General features: G+C 37.5%; 1 protein-coding gene across 5 annotated transcripts in view; it reads right to left on the reverse strand.

Annotated features, from left to right (window-relative positions):
* Positions 1-16,130, reverse strand: part of PALD1 (phosphatase domain containing paladin 1) — a 167,722-nt gene that overhangs the window by 24,670 nt on the left and 126,922 nt on the right. For all 5 annotated transcript variants that reach the window (XM_058188758.1, XM_058188760.1, XM_058188761.1 and 2 more), the window contains exon 19: positions 4,414-4,569. In XM_058188758.1, the coding sequence (XP_058044741.1) occupies positions 4,414-4,569 (156 nt within the window). The remainder of the gene's footprint in view (positions 1-4,413; positions 4,570-16,130) is intronic.

A 16,130-nucleotide genomic window follows, 5' to 3' on the forward strand; every position in this document is an offset into this window, starting at 1 on the left:
CTTGCTGCATTTATTTCTTGTCGGTGTCTTCTGCTTTTGAACTTTTGCCAAGAAAAGCCTTTGGCAGTTTGCCTAATTAGACCAAGGTTGGTGATAAGACTGAAGAGTTGTCTTATGAAGAATTTGCTTTGATTTAGTTTGGACTACACTGAGAATGAGTTAATTCTCAGCTGTTCTAATAAAGTCTGTTTGTTTTTGGACTGATTGCGTCTACTACTACCTACTTGGGCCTGGGTTACAACAAAAGGAGTTTAGCCATTTCCCCAAAGAGAACAAGGGCTGCAGGTTTATCAAGCAGTCAGAAATAAGGAAACTGTAACCCACAAATTGTCCCCATCACCCTCATTAAAATGGCCGTGCTTCAAACATAGTTCCTCTCTTGCCTGTCCACAGCTGCTAAAACTTCTGGCTTGTGGTCAGAAGCTGTGGACAGTTCCTGGTCCTCTGAAGTCACTTGGCTTAGCCTTTGTTCTTTGCCACAGAGGCTTACTCAATAAAGATATTCTGAGACATTATGAACATCATCGACAGTTTACAAGAACAGCTGTTGTTCATGGGAATGAATCTACAAGGAATGCAAGGATAATGCATTCTGCCATAACAATAATCACCGGGGATGGAAAACAGGGTCTTTCTTTAGGCCTGTGAAGGATCTCATTGAAAGCCACGACCAGCTATGAGCAATGATTCGGATTAAGAGAGCAGGCATGTAAATTTAGAAGAAGAAAAAAAATCAAGACTATAAAATACTGTTCCTATAAAGGTTTGTCACCTCACTGTTCCACACTGTACAGATATATATATGTAAAAAAAGGAAGATTGGTCCTCTTTGTTACTATAAAGTCCAAAAGTCTTTATACTTGCCCATACAATCATCCAATGGTCAATAGTAATTATTCAGCAAAGCTGTCTCACTGATGGAAACCTACATTACTCCATGGTAGGATCATGGAGCATATGAATTAGAATTTAGAATTTATTTATTTTTATTGGCCAAGTGTGATTGGACACACAAGGAATTTGTCTTGGTGCATACGCTCTCAGTGTACATAAAAGAAAGGATAAGTTAATCAAGAATCATAAGGTACTTAATGATAGAATAGAATAGAATAGTAATAGTAAAATAGAATTTTACGATGTAAAAAGGATGTTGAGACTCTAGAAAGAGTGCAGAGAAGAGCAACGAAGATGATTAGGGGACTGGAGGCTAAAACATATGAAGAATGGTTGCAGGAACTCGGTATGCCTACTTTAATGAAAAGAAGGACTAGGGGAGACATGATAGCAGTGTTCCAATATCTCAGGAGTTGCCACAAAGAAGAGGGAGTCAAACTATTCTCCAAAGCACCTGAGGGTAGAACAAGAAGCAATGGGTGGAAACTAATCAAGGAGAGAAGCAACTTAGAACTAAGGAGAAATTTCCTGACAGTTAGAACAATTAATCAGTGGAACAACTTGCCTGCAGAAGTTGTAAATGCTCCAACACTGGAAATTTTTAAGAAAATGTTGGATAGCCATTTGTCTGAAATGGTGTAGGGTTTCCTGCCTGGGCAGGGGGTTGGACTAGAAGACCTCTAAGGTCCCTTCCAACTCTGATATTATATTATATATTATATAGAATAGAATAGAATAGAATAGAATAGAATAGAATAGAATAGAATAGAATAGAATTTTTTTTGGCCAAGTGTGATCGGACACACAAGGAATTTGTCTTGGTGCATAAGCTCTCAGTCTACATAAAAGAAAAGATACTTTCATCAAGGTACAACACTTACAACACTTAATGATAGTCATAGGGTGCAAATTTAATACTTAATGATACAACACTTAATGACAGACATAGGATACAAATAAGCAATCAGGAAACAATATAGAACCGTTATAGCAAACCTATGGCACATGTGCTGGAAGTGGCATGCAGAGCCATCTTTCTGGGTACGCGAGCCATCGTCTGTTGCTCTTCCGGGTTCCGGCGCACCGGCCAGCAGGTCTTCACATGTGCGGGAGAACCAGAAACCGGAAGAGCAGCTGCCCGGTGAGCATGCGTGCACTGGGCAGCTGCTCTTCTGGTTTCCATCATACGCATGCACACCGGCCACCCGATCTTCCAGTTTCTGGCATGCACACGTGCGCGAAGACCAGCTGGCTGGTGCACGTGGGTGCACCAGAAACCGGAAAATCATCCTCCTGGCGCACGCACGTTCCCGTTTCAGCACTCGGTGCCGAAAAAGTTTGCCAACACTGATATAGAACATTATTCTTGAGCACCGACCCATGTTTTAAATGTCAATTAAAGTACAACAAGAGCAAACCAAGAAACAACAACACTTGGCAACAGCAGGAAAGTTGAAGAAAAAGATAGAGAGGCTAATTCTGGCGACACAAGACCAAGCCTTAAAAACAAACACATATAAAACCAGAATTGCGAAGAAATCAAAGAAACCAAAGAAACGGTAGACCACCTAGCCAGCTCTTGCAAGAAGTCTGCATTACAAACAAAGGCACGGCAACAGCAAGAATAATAAGAGCATATTGGAATATCTGCAAGAAAGACTACTTGACTGCAAGCAAAAACTGATAGAACCACAACACAGATGAAGCCATAAAAGATGAAGAAGCTGAAGTGTTCTGCGACTTTAGATTTCAAAAAAGAAGTATCTGCTGCATGACACCCCAGACTTAACTAGTGCCAATAGAAAGACAAAAAAAAGTTTGGAGAATGGACATCGCAATACAGAGGAAAAGAGAAAGAACTGGACAAAAATCACAAAGTGAAAAGAACTGTAAATGGAAGTAGAACGGTAAAAGGAAACAAAGACAGTATTAATTGTAATAAGCTCTTTAGGTGCAATCCAAAACCATATGGAGCAATCCTTGAAAAAAAAATTTACCATTAATCAATTGTAAAAGTCAGCTTTACTTGGAACATTCCGCAAAAATACATTTAATTTATTAAACAACAATATCTGCCTATCCCAGCTCCTTGGGAAGGACTTGATGAGTGGACTAAAATGCCAAATCCATCAAGACATATTTCTAAGAATGGAAACTCTACTATAACCCAGAAGCTGTTAAGTTCCTGTGAGATATCCAAGACATGCTTGGATAGTCCCATTAAATCCTGCCAATCTAGAGGCACTGATCCATTTAATGCATGTGTTAACCACTCTCTGTCAACCTGCTTTCCTTCCTTCTCTATACTGTCTTCCCAGTCCCAACAATCATGGCATACCGATAACTTTCCTCTAACCAAGGAACAAACCCCAGGAGTTGCTGGTTCTTTCTCCTTCCACTTGTTTACGGACACTCAACTGCCTTGTAGTAAAGATATACATTCCCACCACTCTGTTTCCTTTGTCATATGAACATTATGAGAAATGAGTACAAAGTAATAAATCAAAGAAACTACACAGAGCAGGAATTAGCTTACTGCAGTGCATGCCACACTGTTCTCCGTCTCTTGCCGTCCTTGCAAATCATCCTTACTTCTATCATATTGATACTTTGCTTCATATGGTAATTGCCTTTTGGCTTTTAAACTTTTCAGCTCATCAATTCCATCCAATCAGTTTATTCAGTCCTTCCTTTCTTCCTGAAACATTTACTCTTCATACCACAATTCCGTCCTCATTCATACTCTCTACATGATTAAACTATTTTAACACACTCCTTTTGTACCCTTTAGCCACTTGTGTATTCCAGCCATATTAATTCATACTTTCCTTTGTTCTTGACCCAATCTTTTCCTATTTTACGACACACACTTCTTCCCAATGTATACAACTTAACAAAAATATTAATGAAATATATTACTGGCATTTTTAAAAATTTTCTTGACAAATGTTCTTTCTCATAACAGACCACATATTACCAACTACTTTATCAGCAGCTCGTGCTTCTTCCCAGCTTTCCTATCTTTAATTAACATAATACCGAGGGATGAAAATTAATCCACTTGCTTTCATTTTTAAAAATATATTTATGCTTATATTTCAAGTCCACACCACTTTCCCTATTAAACCTTGGTCTTTGACACATCAATTTTTCAGATCCAAGATGATCCCTGCACCCTATTTATTTATCTAAGAATCCAGGGAGAATATTATTATACTGCTTCAAAATATGTGCAAACAATGTATGAATCTCAACAAGTTCTGATCTGAAAAATTGCATCCAGAAACTACAATAGGTGACTACGTGCAGAGTTTAGACTAACTAAATTGTGAGAAGAGGAAACAGACCGTGAATCCTGTTGAGAGCAAATTCATCTTCAGTTATAGATATTTCCTGCCTGCCTTAAGGTTCACTAAGGTTAGCATTCCCCCATTCACTAAGGTTAGCATTGCTCGTCAAAATCAAAAATCTACAAAATGTTATCCAAGTGCTTATCAGTTGGCATGGAAGACTACTGACCTCATGCATCCAGATGCTGAAAGGTTTCTCCCAGGAGTCTTTTTTCACCAAGTGAAGATAGGCGTTGAACAGAATGAGATAAATATAGCGTTCCAAGAATTGCAGGCTCCTTAGCTGTAAGGTCTGTGTCTTTGCTTCCTCTTTTGCAGTTTTCCCCTGAAATCAGTAATTTTAAAAGGATTTAATGGTGGGAATCAGATGCCCTTCAACTCATAGATGGGCAGGTTGATTTGCATCTTAACGAAGAGTATGAAGGGGGGGGGAATCAAAACACAGCTGTAACAGCTCAGGCACAATTCTGGGTATTATTTCTTGATCAAAAGCTATAGACCAGTTGGGATGAGCTCTCAGAGCGGTTCCTTAGCCACCTACTTGTGTTGTAAATGTTGTACCTTGATGAACGTATCTTTTCTTTTATGTACACTGAGAGCATATGCACCAAGACAAATTCCTTGTGTGTCCAATCACACTTGGCCAATAAAAAAATCTATTCTATTCTATTCTACTCTACTCAACTATGGTTGATGTCAAAAGCGAAGTTTGGTTAGATCTGATTACTGAGCCTCTGTGGCTCAGACTGCTAATGCAGTCTGTTATTTTTTTTTATTTTTTTTTATTGAAAGAGTTTTAAAAAACAAAAACATTTTCCCCCTTTTTCCCCCCTCCCTCCCAAAAAAAAAACCCCTTCCCCCCTCCCTCCCCCCCCCCCCGGCTTCCCGGGTCAATCACAAGGTATTGTTATACATAAACCAAACATAGAATAAAATTTTCCCTTCCAATCCAAATAACCACATCCAAAGCTTTTCATCTCCCAACCCCCTCCCCATTACATAAAATAACTTTCTAATTATTCAAAGGCAATCTGATATTTCTTAATCTGATATCTGTTTTGTAGATAATCAATCCATTTTTTCCATTCAATTAAATATCTTTCCTGCGTATTGTCTTTTAAAAACGCTGAGATTTTAGCCATCTCAGCCAAATTAATAACTTTCAATATCCATTCTTCTATTGTAGGTACCTCTTCTTTCTTCCAGTATTGTCCAATCAACAGTCTTGCTGCTGTTATTAAATTCAAAATCAATTTAGTCTCAATCCCTGTACAATCCGTTATAATTCCCAAAAGGAAAAATTGTGGCAGGAACTTTATCTTCTTCTTCAGTACATTTTGAATAATCCACCAAATTCTTATCCAAAAGACCTTAATTTTCTTGCAAGTCCACCAAATATGAAAATATGTAGCATCATCACAATCACACCTCCAACATTTCGCTTGGATATTAGGATACATACATGATAATTTTTTGGGATCTAAGTGCCATCTATAAAACATCTTATAAAAATTTTCCTTAAATTCTGTGCTTGTGTAAACTTAACATTTCTAACCCAAATTTTCTCCCATGTTTCCAACATTATTGGTTCCTGAATATTCTGTGCCCATTTTATCATACAATCCTTTACCAAATCCTTTTCGAATCTATTTCAAGCAACACATTATACAATCTCTTTATATGCTCCTGGGTCTGATTTCTAATTTGCTTTATTAAATTTTCCTCCCTTTGCATTATACCAATTTTTGATCTTCTTTCCATCTAGCACTTATTTGCCCATATTGAAACCAAGTATAATTCCTCCCTTCTTCATTTAATACCTGTAATGATTTTAATTGCAATCTACCTCCTTCAGCATACAAAAGTTCTTTATAAGTAATCATTTCCTGTCTCTGTTCTATATTTATATTCTCTATTGCATGTCTAGGGCTCGCCCATATAGGAATCTTGTAATCTAATTTATAAGAATATTTTTCCAGACCATAAAGAGCACTTCTCAACACATGATTCTTAAAAGCCCTATCCTCTTCTTTCTTCCAGTATTGTCCAATCAACAGTCTTGCTGCTGTTATTAAATTCAAAATCAATTTAGTCTCAATCTCTGTACAATCCGTTATAATTCCCAAAAGGAAAAATTGTGGCAGGAACTTTATCTTCTTCTTCAGTACATTTTGAATAATCCACCAAATTCTTATCCAAAAGACCTTAATTTTCTTGCAAGTCCACCAAATATGGAAATATGTAGCATCATCACAATCACACCTCCAACATTTCGCTTGGATATTAGGATACATACATGATAATTTTTGGGATCTAAGTGCCATCTATAAAACATCTTATAAAAATTTTCCTTCCAATCCAAATAACCACATCCAAAGCTTTTCATCTCCCAACCCCCTCCCCATTACATAAAATAACTTTCTAATTATTCAAAGGCAATCTGATATTTCTTAATCTGATATCTGTTTTATAGATAATCAATCCATTTTTTCCATTCAATTAAATATCTTTCCTGCGTATTGTCTTTTAAAAACGCTGAGATTTTAGCCATCTCAGCCAAATTAATGACTTTCAGTATCCATTCTTCTATTGTAGGTACCTCTTCTTTCTTCCAGTATTGTCCAATCAACAGTCTTGCTGCTGTTATTAAATTCAAAATCAATTTAGTCTCAATCCCTGTACAATCCGTTATAATTCCCAAAAGGAAAAATTGTGGCAGGAACTTTATCTTCTTCTTCAGTACATTTTGAATAATCCACCAAATTCTTATCCAAAAGACCTTAATTTTCTTGCAAGTCCACCAAATATGAAAATATGTAGCATCATCACAATCACACCTCCAACATTTCGCTTGGATATTAGGATACATACATGCATATACACATATAGACGCACACACTACATATATGTAATATATCCAGTGGTGGGATTCAGCCAGTCCGCACCTATTTGGGAGAACCAGTTGTTAACTTTCTAATTATTCAAAGGCAATCTGATATTTCTTAATCTGATATCTGTTTTATAGATAATCAATCCATTTTTCCATTCAATTAAATATCTTTCCTGCGTATTGTCTTTTAAAACGCTGAGATTTTAGCCATCTCAGCCAAATTAATGACTTTCAGTATCCATTCTTCTATTGTAGGTACCTCTTCTTTCTTCCAGTATTGTCCAATCAACAGTCTTGCTGCTGTTATTAAATTCAAAATCAATTTAGTCTCAATCCCTGTACAATCCGTTATAATTCCCAAAAGGAAAAATTGTGGCAGGAACTTTATCTTCTTCTTCAGTACATTTTGAATAATCCACCAAATTCTTATCCAAAAGACCTTAATTTTCTTGCAAGTCCACCAAATATGAAAATATGTAGCATCATCACAATCACACCTCCAACATTTCGCTTGGATATTAGGATACATACATGATAATTTTTTGGGATCTAAGTGCCATCTATAAAACATCTTATAAAAATTTTCCCTTAAATTCTGTGCTTGTGTAAACTTAACATTTCTAACCCAAATTTTCTCCCATGTTTCCAACATTATTGGTTCCTGAATATTCTGTGCCCATTTTATCATACAATCCTTTACCAAATCCTTTTCGAATCTATTTCAAGCAACACATTATACAATCTCTTTATATGCTCCTGGGTCTGATTTCTAATTTGCTTTATTAAATTTTCCTCCCTTTGCATTATACCAATTTTTTGATCTTCTTTCCATCTAGCACTTATTTGCCCATATTGAAACCAAGTATAATTCCTCCCTTCTTCATTTAATACCTGTAATGATTTTAATTGCAATCTACCTCCTTCAGCATACAAAAGTTCTTTATAAGTAATCATTTCCTGTTTCTGTTCTATATTTATATTCTCTATTGCATGTCTAGGGCTCGCCCATATAGGAATCTTGTATTCTAATTTATAGGAATATTTTTTCCAGACCATAAAGAGCACTTCTCAACACATGATTCTTAAAAGCCCTATCCACTTTTTTCATAAAATAAGTACGCATGCCATCCATATAACAAGTCATAACCTTCTATATTCAAAATTCTTTCCTCTGTTAAGTTAAACCAGTCACTTATTACTGAAAGGGTTACTGCTTCATAATATAGTTTAAAGTTAGGCATTCTTAAACCACCTCTTTCCCGTGAGTCCTGTATTATTTTCATTTTAACCTCGCCTTTTTACCCTGCCATATAAATTTATTAATCCCAATCTGCCAATCTTCCAAATTTTTATCCTTTTAATTATTGGTATCATCTGGAACAGAAACAAAATCTAGGTAACACATTCATTTTAATAGCAATCCTTCCCAATAGGGATAACTGCAATTTCTTCCAGACACTCATATCATTCTGAACTTTTGCCATAGCAAGTCATAATTATTCTTATAAAGTTTCTTGTTCGATGAGCTAATATAGACCCTAAATATTTAACCTTTTACTACCTCAAATCCTGTCATTTCCTCTAGTTTTTGTTTCTGTTGTATAGACATATTTTTAATTATCACTTTTGTTTTATTCTGATTTATTTTAAATCCTGATACCTTTCCATATTTATCAATTACTTCCAACAAAATCTACTTGAATTTATAGGATTCATTAACGTAACCACTACATCATCTGCAAAAGCTCTAACTTTATACTCATATTGTCTAATCTTAATTCTCTATTTTCATTAATTCTCGTATTTTATCTAATAATGGTTCCAGGGTCAAAACAAACAATAATGGTGATAAGGGACATCCCTGTCTTGTTCCTTTCGCAATCTTAATAACTTCTGTCAAACTACCATTTACTATAATCTGTGCTGTTTGCTCTCCATAAATCGCTTTAATTATTCTAATAAAACAGTCTCCAAATTGCATTTTCTCTATTAATTAAATTAAAAATCCCAATGCAATCGATCAAAGGCTTTCTCTGCATCCAAAAAAATAAGTGCCGCTGAAGTATTCTTCTTTTCCAAATATTCCAATATATTAATAATCTGTCTAACATTATTCCTCATCTGCCTCCCTTTTATAAAACCAGATTGATCAGTATGAATTCTTTGTTGTAAAACTAACATTAATCTATTTGCTATTATTTTACAAAATCTTATAATCATTATTTAAAAGTGAAATCGGCCTGTAGTTACCAGGTTTAGAGCAGTCTTGCTCCTCTTTGGTATCAGTGAAATAAAAGATGTTTTCCATGACGGGGTATTCCACTCCTAATTGTATCTGATTAAATAATTCTTTAAGTGGGCCTAATATTTCATCCTGTTTTTTATAATAAGTTGCTGTAAGACCATCTGTACCAGGGGTTTTCCCCATTTTTAATTGTTTAATTGCCTCCACTATTTCTCCAGTAGCTATCGGCCGATTCAGCTCCTCCCTCTGTTCTAATGTTAGAATATTAACCTTATAATCTTTCAAATAATCATAAATGTCCCTATTCAATATTTTGTCTTTTTGCATATAGTGCAGTATAAAATTCTGAGAATGCCTTTTAATTTTATCCTGTTGATATATCTCTTTACCTTTATATTCTATTTTTTGTATGACACGTGCTTTCTGTTTCTTCCTTAAATTATATGCCAACCATCTCCCAGGTTTATTTGCATTACAAAAGGTATTATGTTTAGCATATTGTATATTCGTTGCCACCTGGTCTGCCATTAACATATTAAATTGACTCTGTAATATTTTTATAGCCTCTTTAAGTTTGTGATCTTGTGGGTTTTGAATTAATAACTGTTGCTTCCTTTGAATTTCTTCTTCCAAATACCTACGCTGCCTTTGTTTATTATTCCTTTGCCTATTGTCCAAGTAAATCAATATCCCTCTAATAAACGCTTTGCTCGCCTCCCACACAGTTCCTATAGGTGTCCCTTTGTACATATTAAAATCAAAAAATTCTTTCAACTGTTTCTTACAATAAGTTACATTATCCTCATATCTAAACAGATTTTCATTCAACCTCCATGTTCTACCACCTTTTTTCCCTTGTAATAATTCCATCCATACTGGGCTATGGTCAGTTAAACACCTCGGAAATATCTTCGTTTTCTTCACCCTAGAAAGCAAGTCATTAGAAATTAAAATAAAATCAATACGTGAAAAAGATTGATGCCTATCAGAAAAAAAAGTAAAATCTCTCTCATCTGGATTCCGTAACCTCCATATATCTCTAAACTCAAAGTCTTCCATCATTTCAAAAAAGGATTTTGGTAATTTTGCATGTATAGGTATCTTCTTGGAGGAGGTTCTCTTATCCCTTCTTGTATCAATTACTCCATTCCAGTCTCCTAATAAAATAAACGAACTATAATCCCAGAGGGTCAACCTCTCATGTAACATTTTGTAAAACTTTTCTTGTTGCTGATTAGGTGCATAAATACCTATCAGCAAAGTCTTTTTTGCATCTATCACCAGTTCAATAGCAATAAATCTTCCTTGAATATCTGCCTCAATTAGCTTAGCTGGTATATCCTTCCTGATATATACAACAATTCCATGCTTCTTTTCCAAAGCTGATGCAACAAAATGGTTACCCAATTTTGAATTAATTAAATATTTTTGGTCTGATAATTTTATATGTGTCTCTTGCAAACAAATCACATCATTTTTAAATTGTTTCAAGTAGTGAAATATTTTCCTTCTTTTCTGAGCTGAATTCAAGCCATTAACATTCCATGACAAGATTCTATTTGCCATTACTGGCCTCCTGAAGCTTTGAAGCAGACAACGGAAGCTCCTCCTCCGGTATCTTCCGTCTAGCTCCTCCCACAGCTTCCATAATGGGATCCTGACTTTTACTTTGAGACTGTTGCTCTTCTTTACGCTTAAGGGCTCCTCTTGTCACCCTTTGCTCTTGTGGTTCCTCTAATACTGGCAGCAATAAAGGCTCTTGGATCACCACGCCTTCTTGAGTCTCTTGAAGTTTTTCTATCACTTCTATTTCGACTTTCAAAACTGTAGAAAGAAAATCCTTTGCCTTTAAAACAGTGTCAATTCTATATCTCCTTCCTTGATAGAATAGTGTCAGTCCAACTGGCACCTCCCATCTGAATTGAATCTGATGTTTTTTAAGTTCTTGTGTAAAAAGCAAATTCCTTCCTGTCTCTTAACATCTTTGAAGGAATCTCTTTCAACACCTTCAACTCCTGTTCTCCAATTTTAAAGTTGTCTGATATGAAACTTGCAGAATTTGATTTCTCATAGTCCTTTTCACAAAATAAACCACAATGTCCCGAGGAAGCTTTCTCTGTCTTGCAATCCAAGAATTAACTCTATATATTTTATCAATTTGGTAAGCTACCTCTTGGGGGTCCACTTCAATAAATTCAGCCAATGCTTCTGATATAATTTTTCTTAAGTCTTCTCCTCGCTCTTCTTGCATACCACGAATTCTAAGAGCTCCTTCTATAAGTTTATATTGTAATATCACAACCTGATCTTCATTTTGATCCACTTTTTTCTGAACACCTTTCATTTTGTCTTCTAAATGCTTATTTGACTGAGAGATCTGTTGCATTTCCACTTCCAATCCTTCAATTTTTTTACTCAGTCCTTGAACTGCCATAAGAATATCTTCTTATTTTTGCATTAAAATTCTCCATCATCTCTTTTGCCTATCTTCAGAAAGTTTTAATTGTTCTTTCAATATTTCCTCAAGACTTGGTTCAGATCACCTTCTTCCAGAAGGCTTTAAAGGTTTAGCTGCCATTCTGTCTTCAAAAGAATCAGGAATTCAAACTTAATAACTCTCCTTCCTCCTTTCAGTATAAAAACTCCGTTGTAACAATCCACAAATAACGCTACTTCATCGTACTAAAAAAATTTTACTTTCACTTTCAGACGCCATTTTAAAAGTCAATTAATCAAAGACAAAGAAAGGTTTCAAGTTTCAAAAAGGGAGTCGGTACTTGCCGTGCTGATTCTACATCAAAGATCGAACGCTTGTGAAATTCCCGTCTGCTTAGAATATCAATCAATTTAATAAGTCCTTTAGAGCAGAAGCGACATTCCTCTCCTTTTCCTGATAAAAACAGGAGCGTGCTGAAGTTGGAGGGAGTGGAATTCGGTGGGGTCATAAATCCAGGAAAATTCGCTCTTGAGAGCAAACCCCCTGTCAGACCTGCCACTCTTCCACAACTCTGATAACCTCTTTCACCCAGAGGTTATGCTAAGCTCAGTGAACAGTGATTTTTTTTTCTGTTTCACTGACTTTTACAATCTTCTAACACGGAGTGCTCTGTTAGAGCACCCAGCAGGAGGGTGACGTCACTGGAGCCTCCTAATGCAGTCTGTTATTAACAGCAGCTGCCTGCAATTACTGCAGGTTCTAGTCCCACCAGGCCCAAGGTTGACTCAGCCTTCCATCCTTTATAAGGTAGGTAAAATGAGGACCCAGATTGTTGGGGGCAATGTTGACTTTGTATATAAATATACAAATAGAATGAAGACTATTGCTAACAACTGGAAGGGGGCCCAGACTCACTTAACAAATGTCTCACTTAACAAGAGAAATGTTGGGCTCAATCGTGGTCGTAAGTCGAGGACTAGCTGTAATTCAATCATATCAATGGACAGACACAGTACACACAATCCTCACTTAATGAGGGAAACTGGGACTGGAATTTCCATTGATAAGTGATGGTGTTAAAGCACCACATCACGTGACCGGTGGCTTAGTGAAGAAATTCTGAACACGTGATCAAGGAAATTGTGCAGCCAAAGTAAAAATGAGGTCTGGTTACAACTACCCCTTGTTCAGCTCCGTTGTAAGTTGGAACGGTCACTGAACAAGCATTTAAGCAAGGATCACCTGTACAATTATACGGCTTCAATGAAAAACTAAGAGAGGGATCTTTCGTTTGTTTCCTTCTTTAAGTCCAAAAGGAGTTCATGGCTGGGGAATAATTACCGTATATACTCGAGTATAAGCCGACCCGAATATAAGCCGAGGTACCTAATTTTACCACAAAAAACTGGGAAAAACTATTGACTCGAGTATAAGCCTAGGGTGGGAAATGAGGCAGCTACTGGTCAATGTAAAAAATAAAGATAGAGCCAAGTAAAATAACATGAATATTTATTGGAACGAAAAACAATAAAAGTGCAAAAGTGCAAAATGTTCAGCGCTCATTTTTATTATGCAGCGCCCCCTGCTGGACATCTATCAAAAATACAGTACCTTTTAAAAGTACATCGAGACGTAGACTCGAGTATAAGCCGAGGGGGCCGCTTTTCAGCACAAAAAACATGCTGAAAAACTCGGCTTATACTCGAGTATATACGGTAAATCAATGTTTGAAAAGCCAACTTTACAATCACCTTAAGATCAGAATTTTTCAATCAGCTACTTTCTTTGGATCACAAACCTTAAGGGGAAGAAGGAAATGGAGACAAATATGATTCAAAAGCCCCCAGAAGTCTTCAAATGGTAATGAAATGACTTATTCTAGAATCAGATTTCCCTGCTGGATTATGGGCCCAGCAGCAGCTACCCAACCAGTTAACAGCCCGGATAGAATTGAGATAGAACATTTAACTGTTTCAACACCCATGAAACATCTGTAGCATTCAGAAACATCTATGCCCAGCTGCAGCCTTATAAGATAAGGCAGAAGTATTCTGTGATCTCTCTTACTGAAAACTTAATGTACCTGTGGGGTAATTGCCAGAAGTTCAGGAAGAATCAGAAGATACTGAATTCATTATTTTGTAGCAACCTGATCTTACGAGGCGGTTTCCTATTTAAAGCATCTGCCATCTCCTACCTCCACAGTCGTGTCCATTTGCCAGAACTCTGTCTGGTTTTTAAATCATACATTTCTGCAGGCTTGCAAAGCAGAGCATCCACTTGTAGTGCTTTCAGACAGTCAAGCAGACTATAGATAGAGAACAGCAATTTTCTCTCCATATCTCAATTTCGATACCCCACTGGACAGTCAATGCTGCGGCTGGATGCCCTGCTCCAATATGACAGTCACAGGATGAAAGCAGTGGCGGGATTCAAATAATTTAACAACCGGTTCTCTGCCCTAATGACCAGCTGGGGTGGGCGTGGCCATGGTGGGCGTGGACAGGGGGTGTGACAGGCAGTACTTGGCCTCCTCCAGTCCGCTGGGAGCAAAAACGGGCCGCAGGGGGCACCACCCCTCCCCATACCCTGTTTTGGGCTTAGTAGGCCTCCCTGCAGACTCCTGAGAACAAAAACGGGGGGGGCTGTGCCACACTCCCTGCACCCCATTTTGGGTCTAGTAGGCCTCCCTGCACTTACCTGGGAGCCAAAATGGGGTGCATGGGGATTCCCGGAAGGAGCGGGGCCAGCTGGCAATTTAACAACCAGTTTGCCCGAACCGGCTGAATCCCACCACTGGATGAAAGGATCCTTGTGTACGTGTAACAAGTCATATTTCTGTATATGTGTGCTTAATCCAAATAAAATCCTGTCTAGATGCTTCAACAGTTCCATTCTCTCTTTTGGCCTAGGATCCAATTATGGTAAAGACTTCTGGAGTTATAATGTTTAATTACCTATGAAAATATCTCAGCAGCCACGTATGGAAAAACTTAATAGATTCATTTCAAGGCAAATATTAATGGGCTTATTTGGAAGGCAGTTATTCTTAAACCACATTTATGTGATTTTATTTCTTCCTGGTATTCAAAACTGCTCTAGTAGAATGTGATTAGATCTCAGAAACAACACTAGCAAGGTGCCTCTAAGAATCACAACATCCAAATTGACAGTCTGAAGTAGAGGATGAGGGGGGTATCAAATGAGTCATAGGTCATGAGTCTCTGCATGCCCAAGAGACCTAGTCCAGCCCTCCTTGAACACCTCTTATCTCCCGCTCATTTCCCTTGACCATTAGTTGGTCAGATTCTTGTAATGAGCTTATTAAATTTGCAATGAATCTTTATACTCATTTGAAGAGCCTGAATCTCCTGATTTCAACGGCGCTTGACAAATGGGTTGCTTTCAGAAGCTATGGATCCATCATAACTGGAGGTTTTTAGGAAGAGATTAGACAGTCATTTGTCCGGAATGGTATAGAGCAGTGATGGCAAACCTTTTTGGCACTGAGTGCCCAAACCGGACGTGCATGCACATTCATGTGTGCGCGCCGGAGTGCTGGAAACCGGAACACCAGCTGGCCAGTGCGCATGCCAGTTTTTTGGCTGTTTCAGGATGTTTTTTAGGTCATTTTTGGCCCCCAAAATGACCTGAAAACGGCCTGGAAACAGCCTGGAAAATGGCACAGAAAACGGAATGAAAATGGCATGGAAAACAGCTTTCTTTTTGGCTGTTTTTTGGGCCATTTTCCAGCGCTCCGGCACCTGTGAAGAGCAGCTGGCAATGGCGCATGGGCCCACAGAGAGGGCTCTGCATGCCACCTCTGGCATGCGTGCCATAGGTTCGCCATCACGAGTATAGGGTCTTCAGCTTGAGCAGGGGGGTGGACTACAAAACCTCCAAGGTCCCTTTCAACTCCATTATTCTGATAAATGAATGATTAGCCCCATCTTGTTCTTTTCAGGCAGAATATCTGCAAGCTATTGATCACAGGAGCAAGTAGGATACTTTTGGTTTATAATAAGAGAATTCTCCTTTGACTATATCTATGCAGGAAGTTAAAAATAGGTGGTTGTTGTTGTTGTTGTTAGTTGCAAAGTTGTGTCCGACCCATCGCGACCCCATGGACAGTAAAAATAGGTATAGAATGACAATTTTGAAGGTCCCTTATTTTAATAATGATCACTGACATTTTTCCCATTGAATTCTTCTAAGCATTCGACACAGCAAGATGGTATGTTGTAAAAGAGAAAGCTTTCCTTTAGCCATGCGTGTTTAATATTGGTTGCATTTTGCGCTTAGATGCATTCGTTT

This window comes from Ahaetulla prasina, chromosome 6 (assembly GCF_028640845.1).
Source record: "Ahaetulla prasina isolate Xishuangbanna chromosome 6, ASM2864084v1, whole genome shotgun sequence".
Taxonomy (NCBI): domain Eukaryota; kingdom Metazoa; phylum Chordata; class Lepidosauria; order Squamata; family Colubridae; genus Ahaetulla; species Ahaetulla prasina.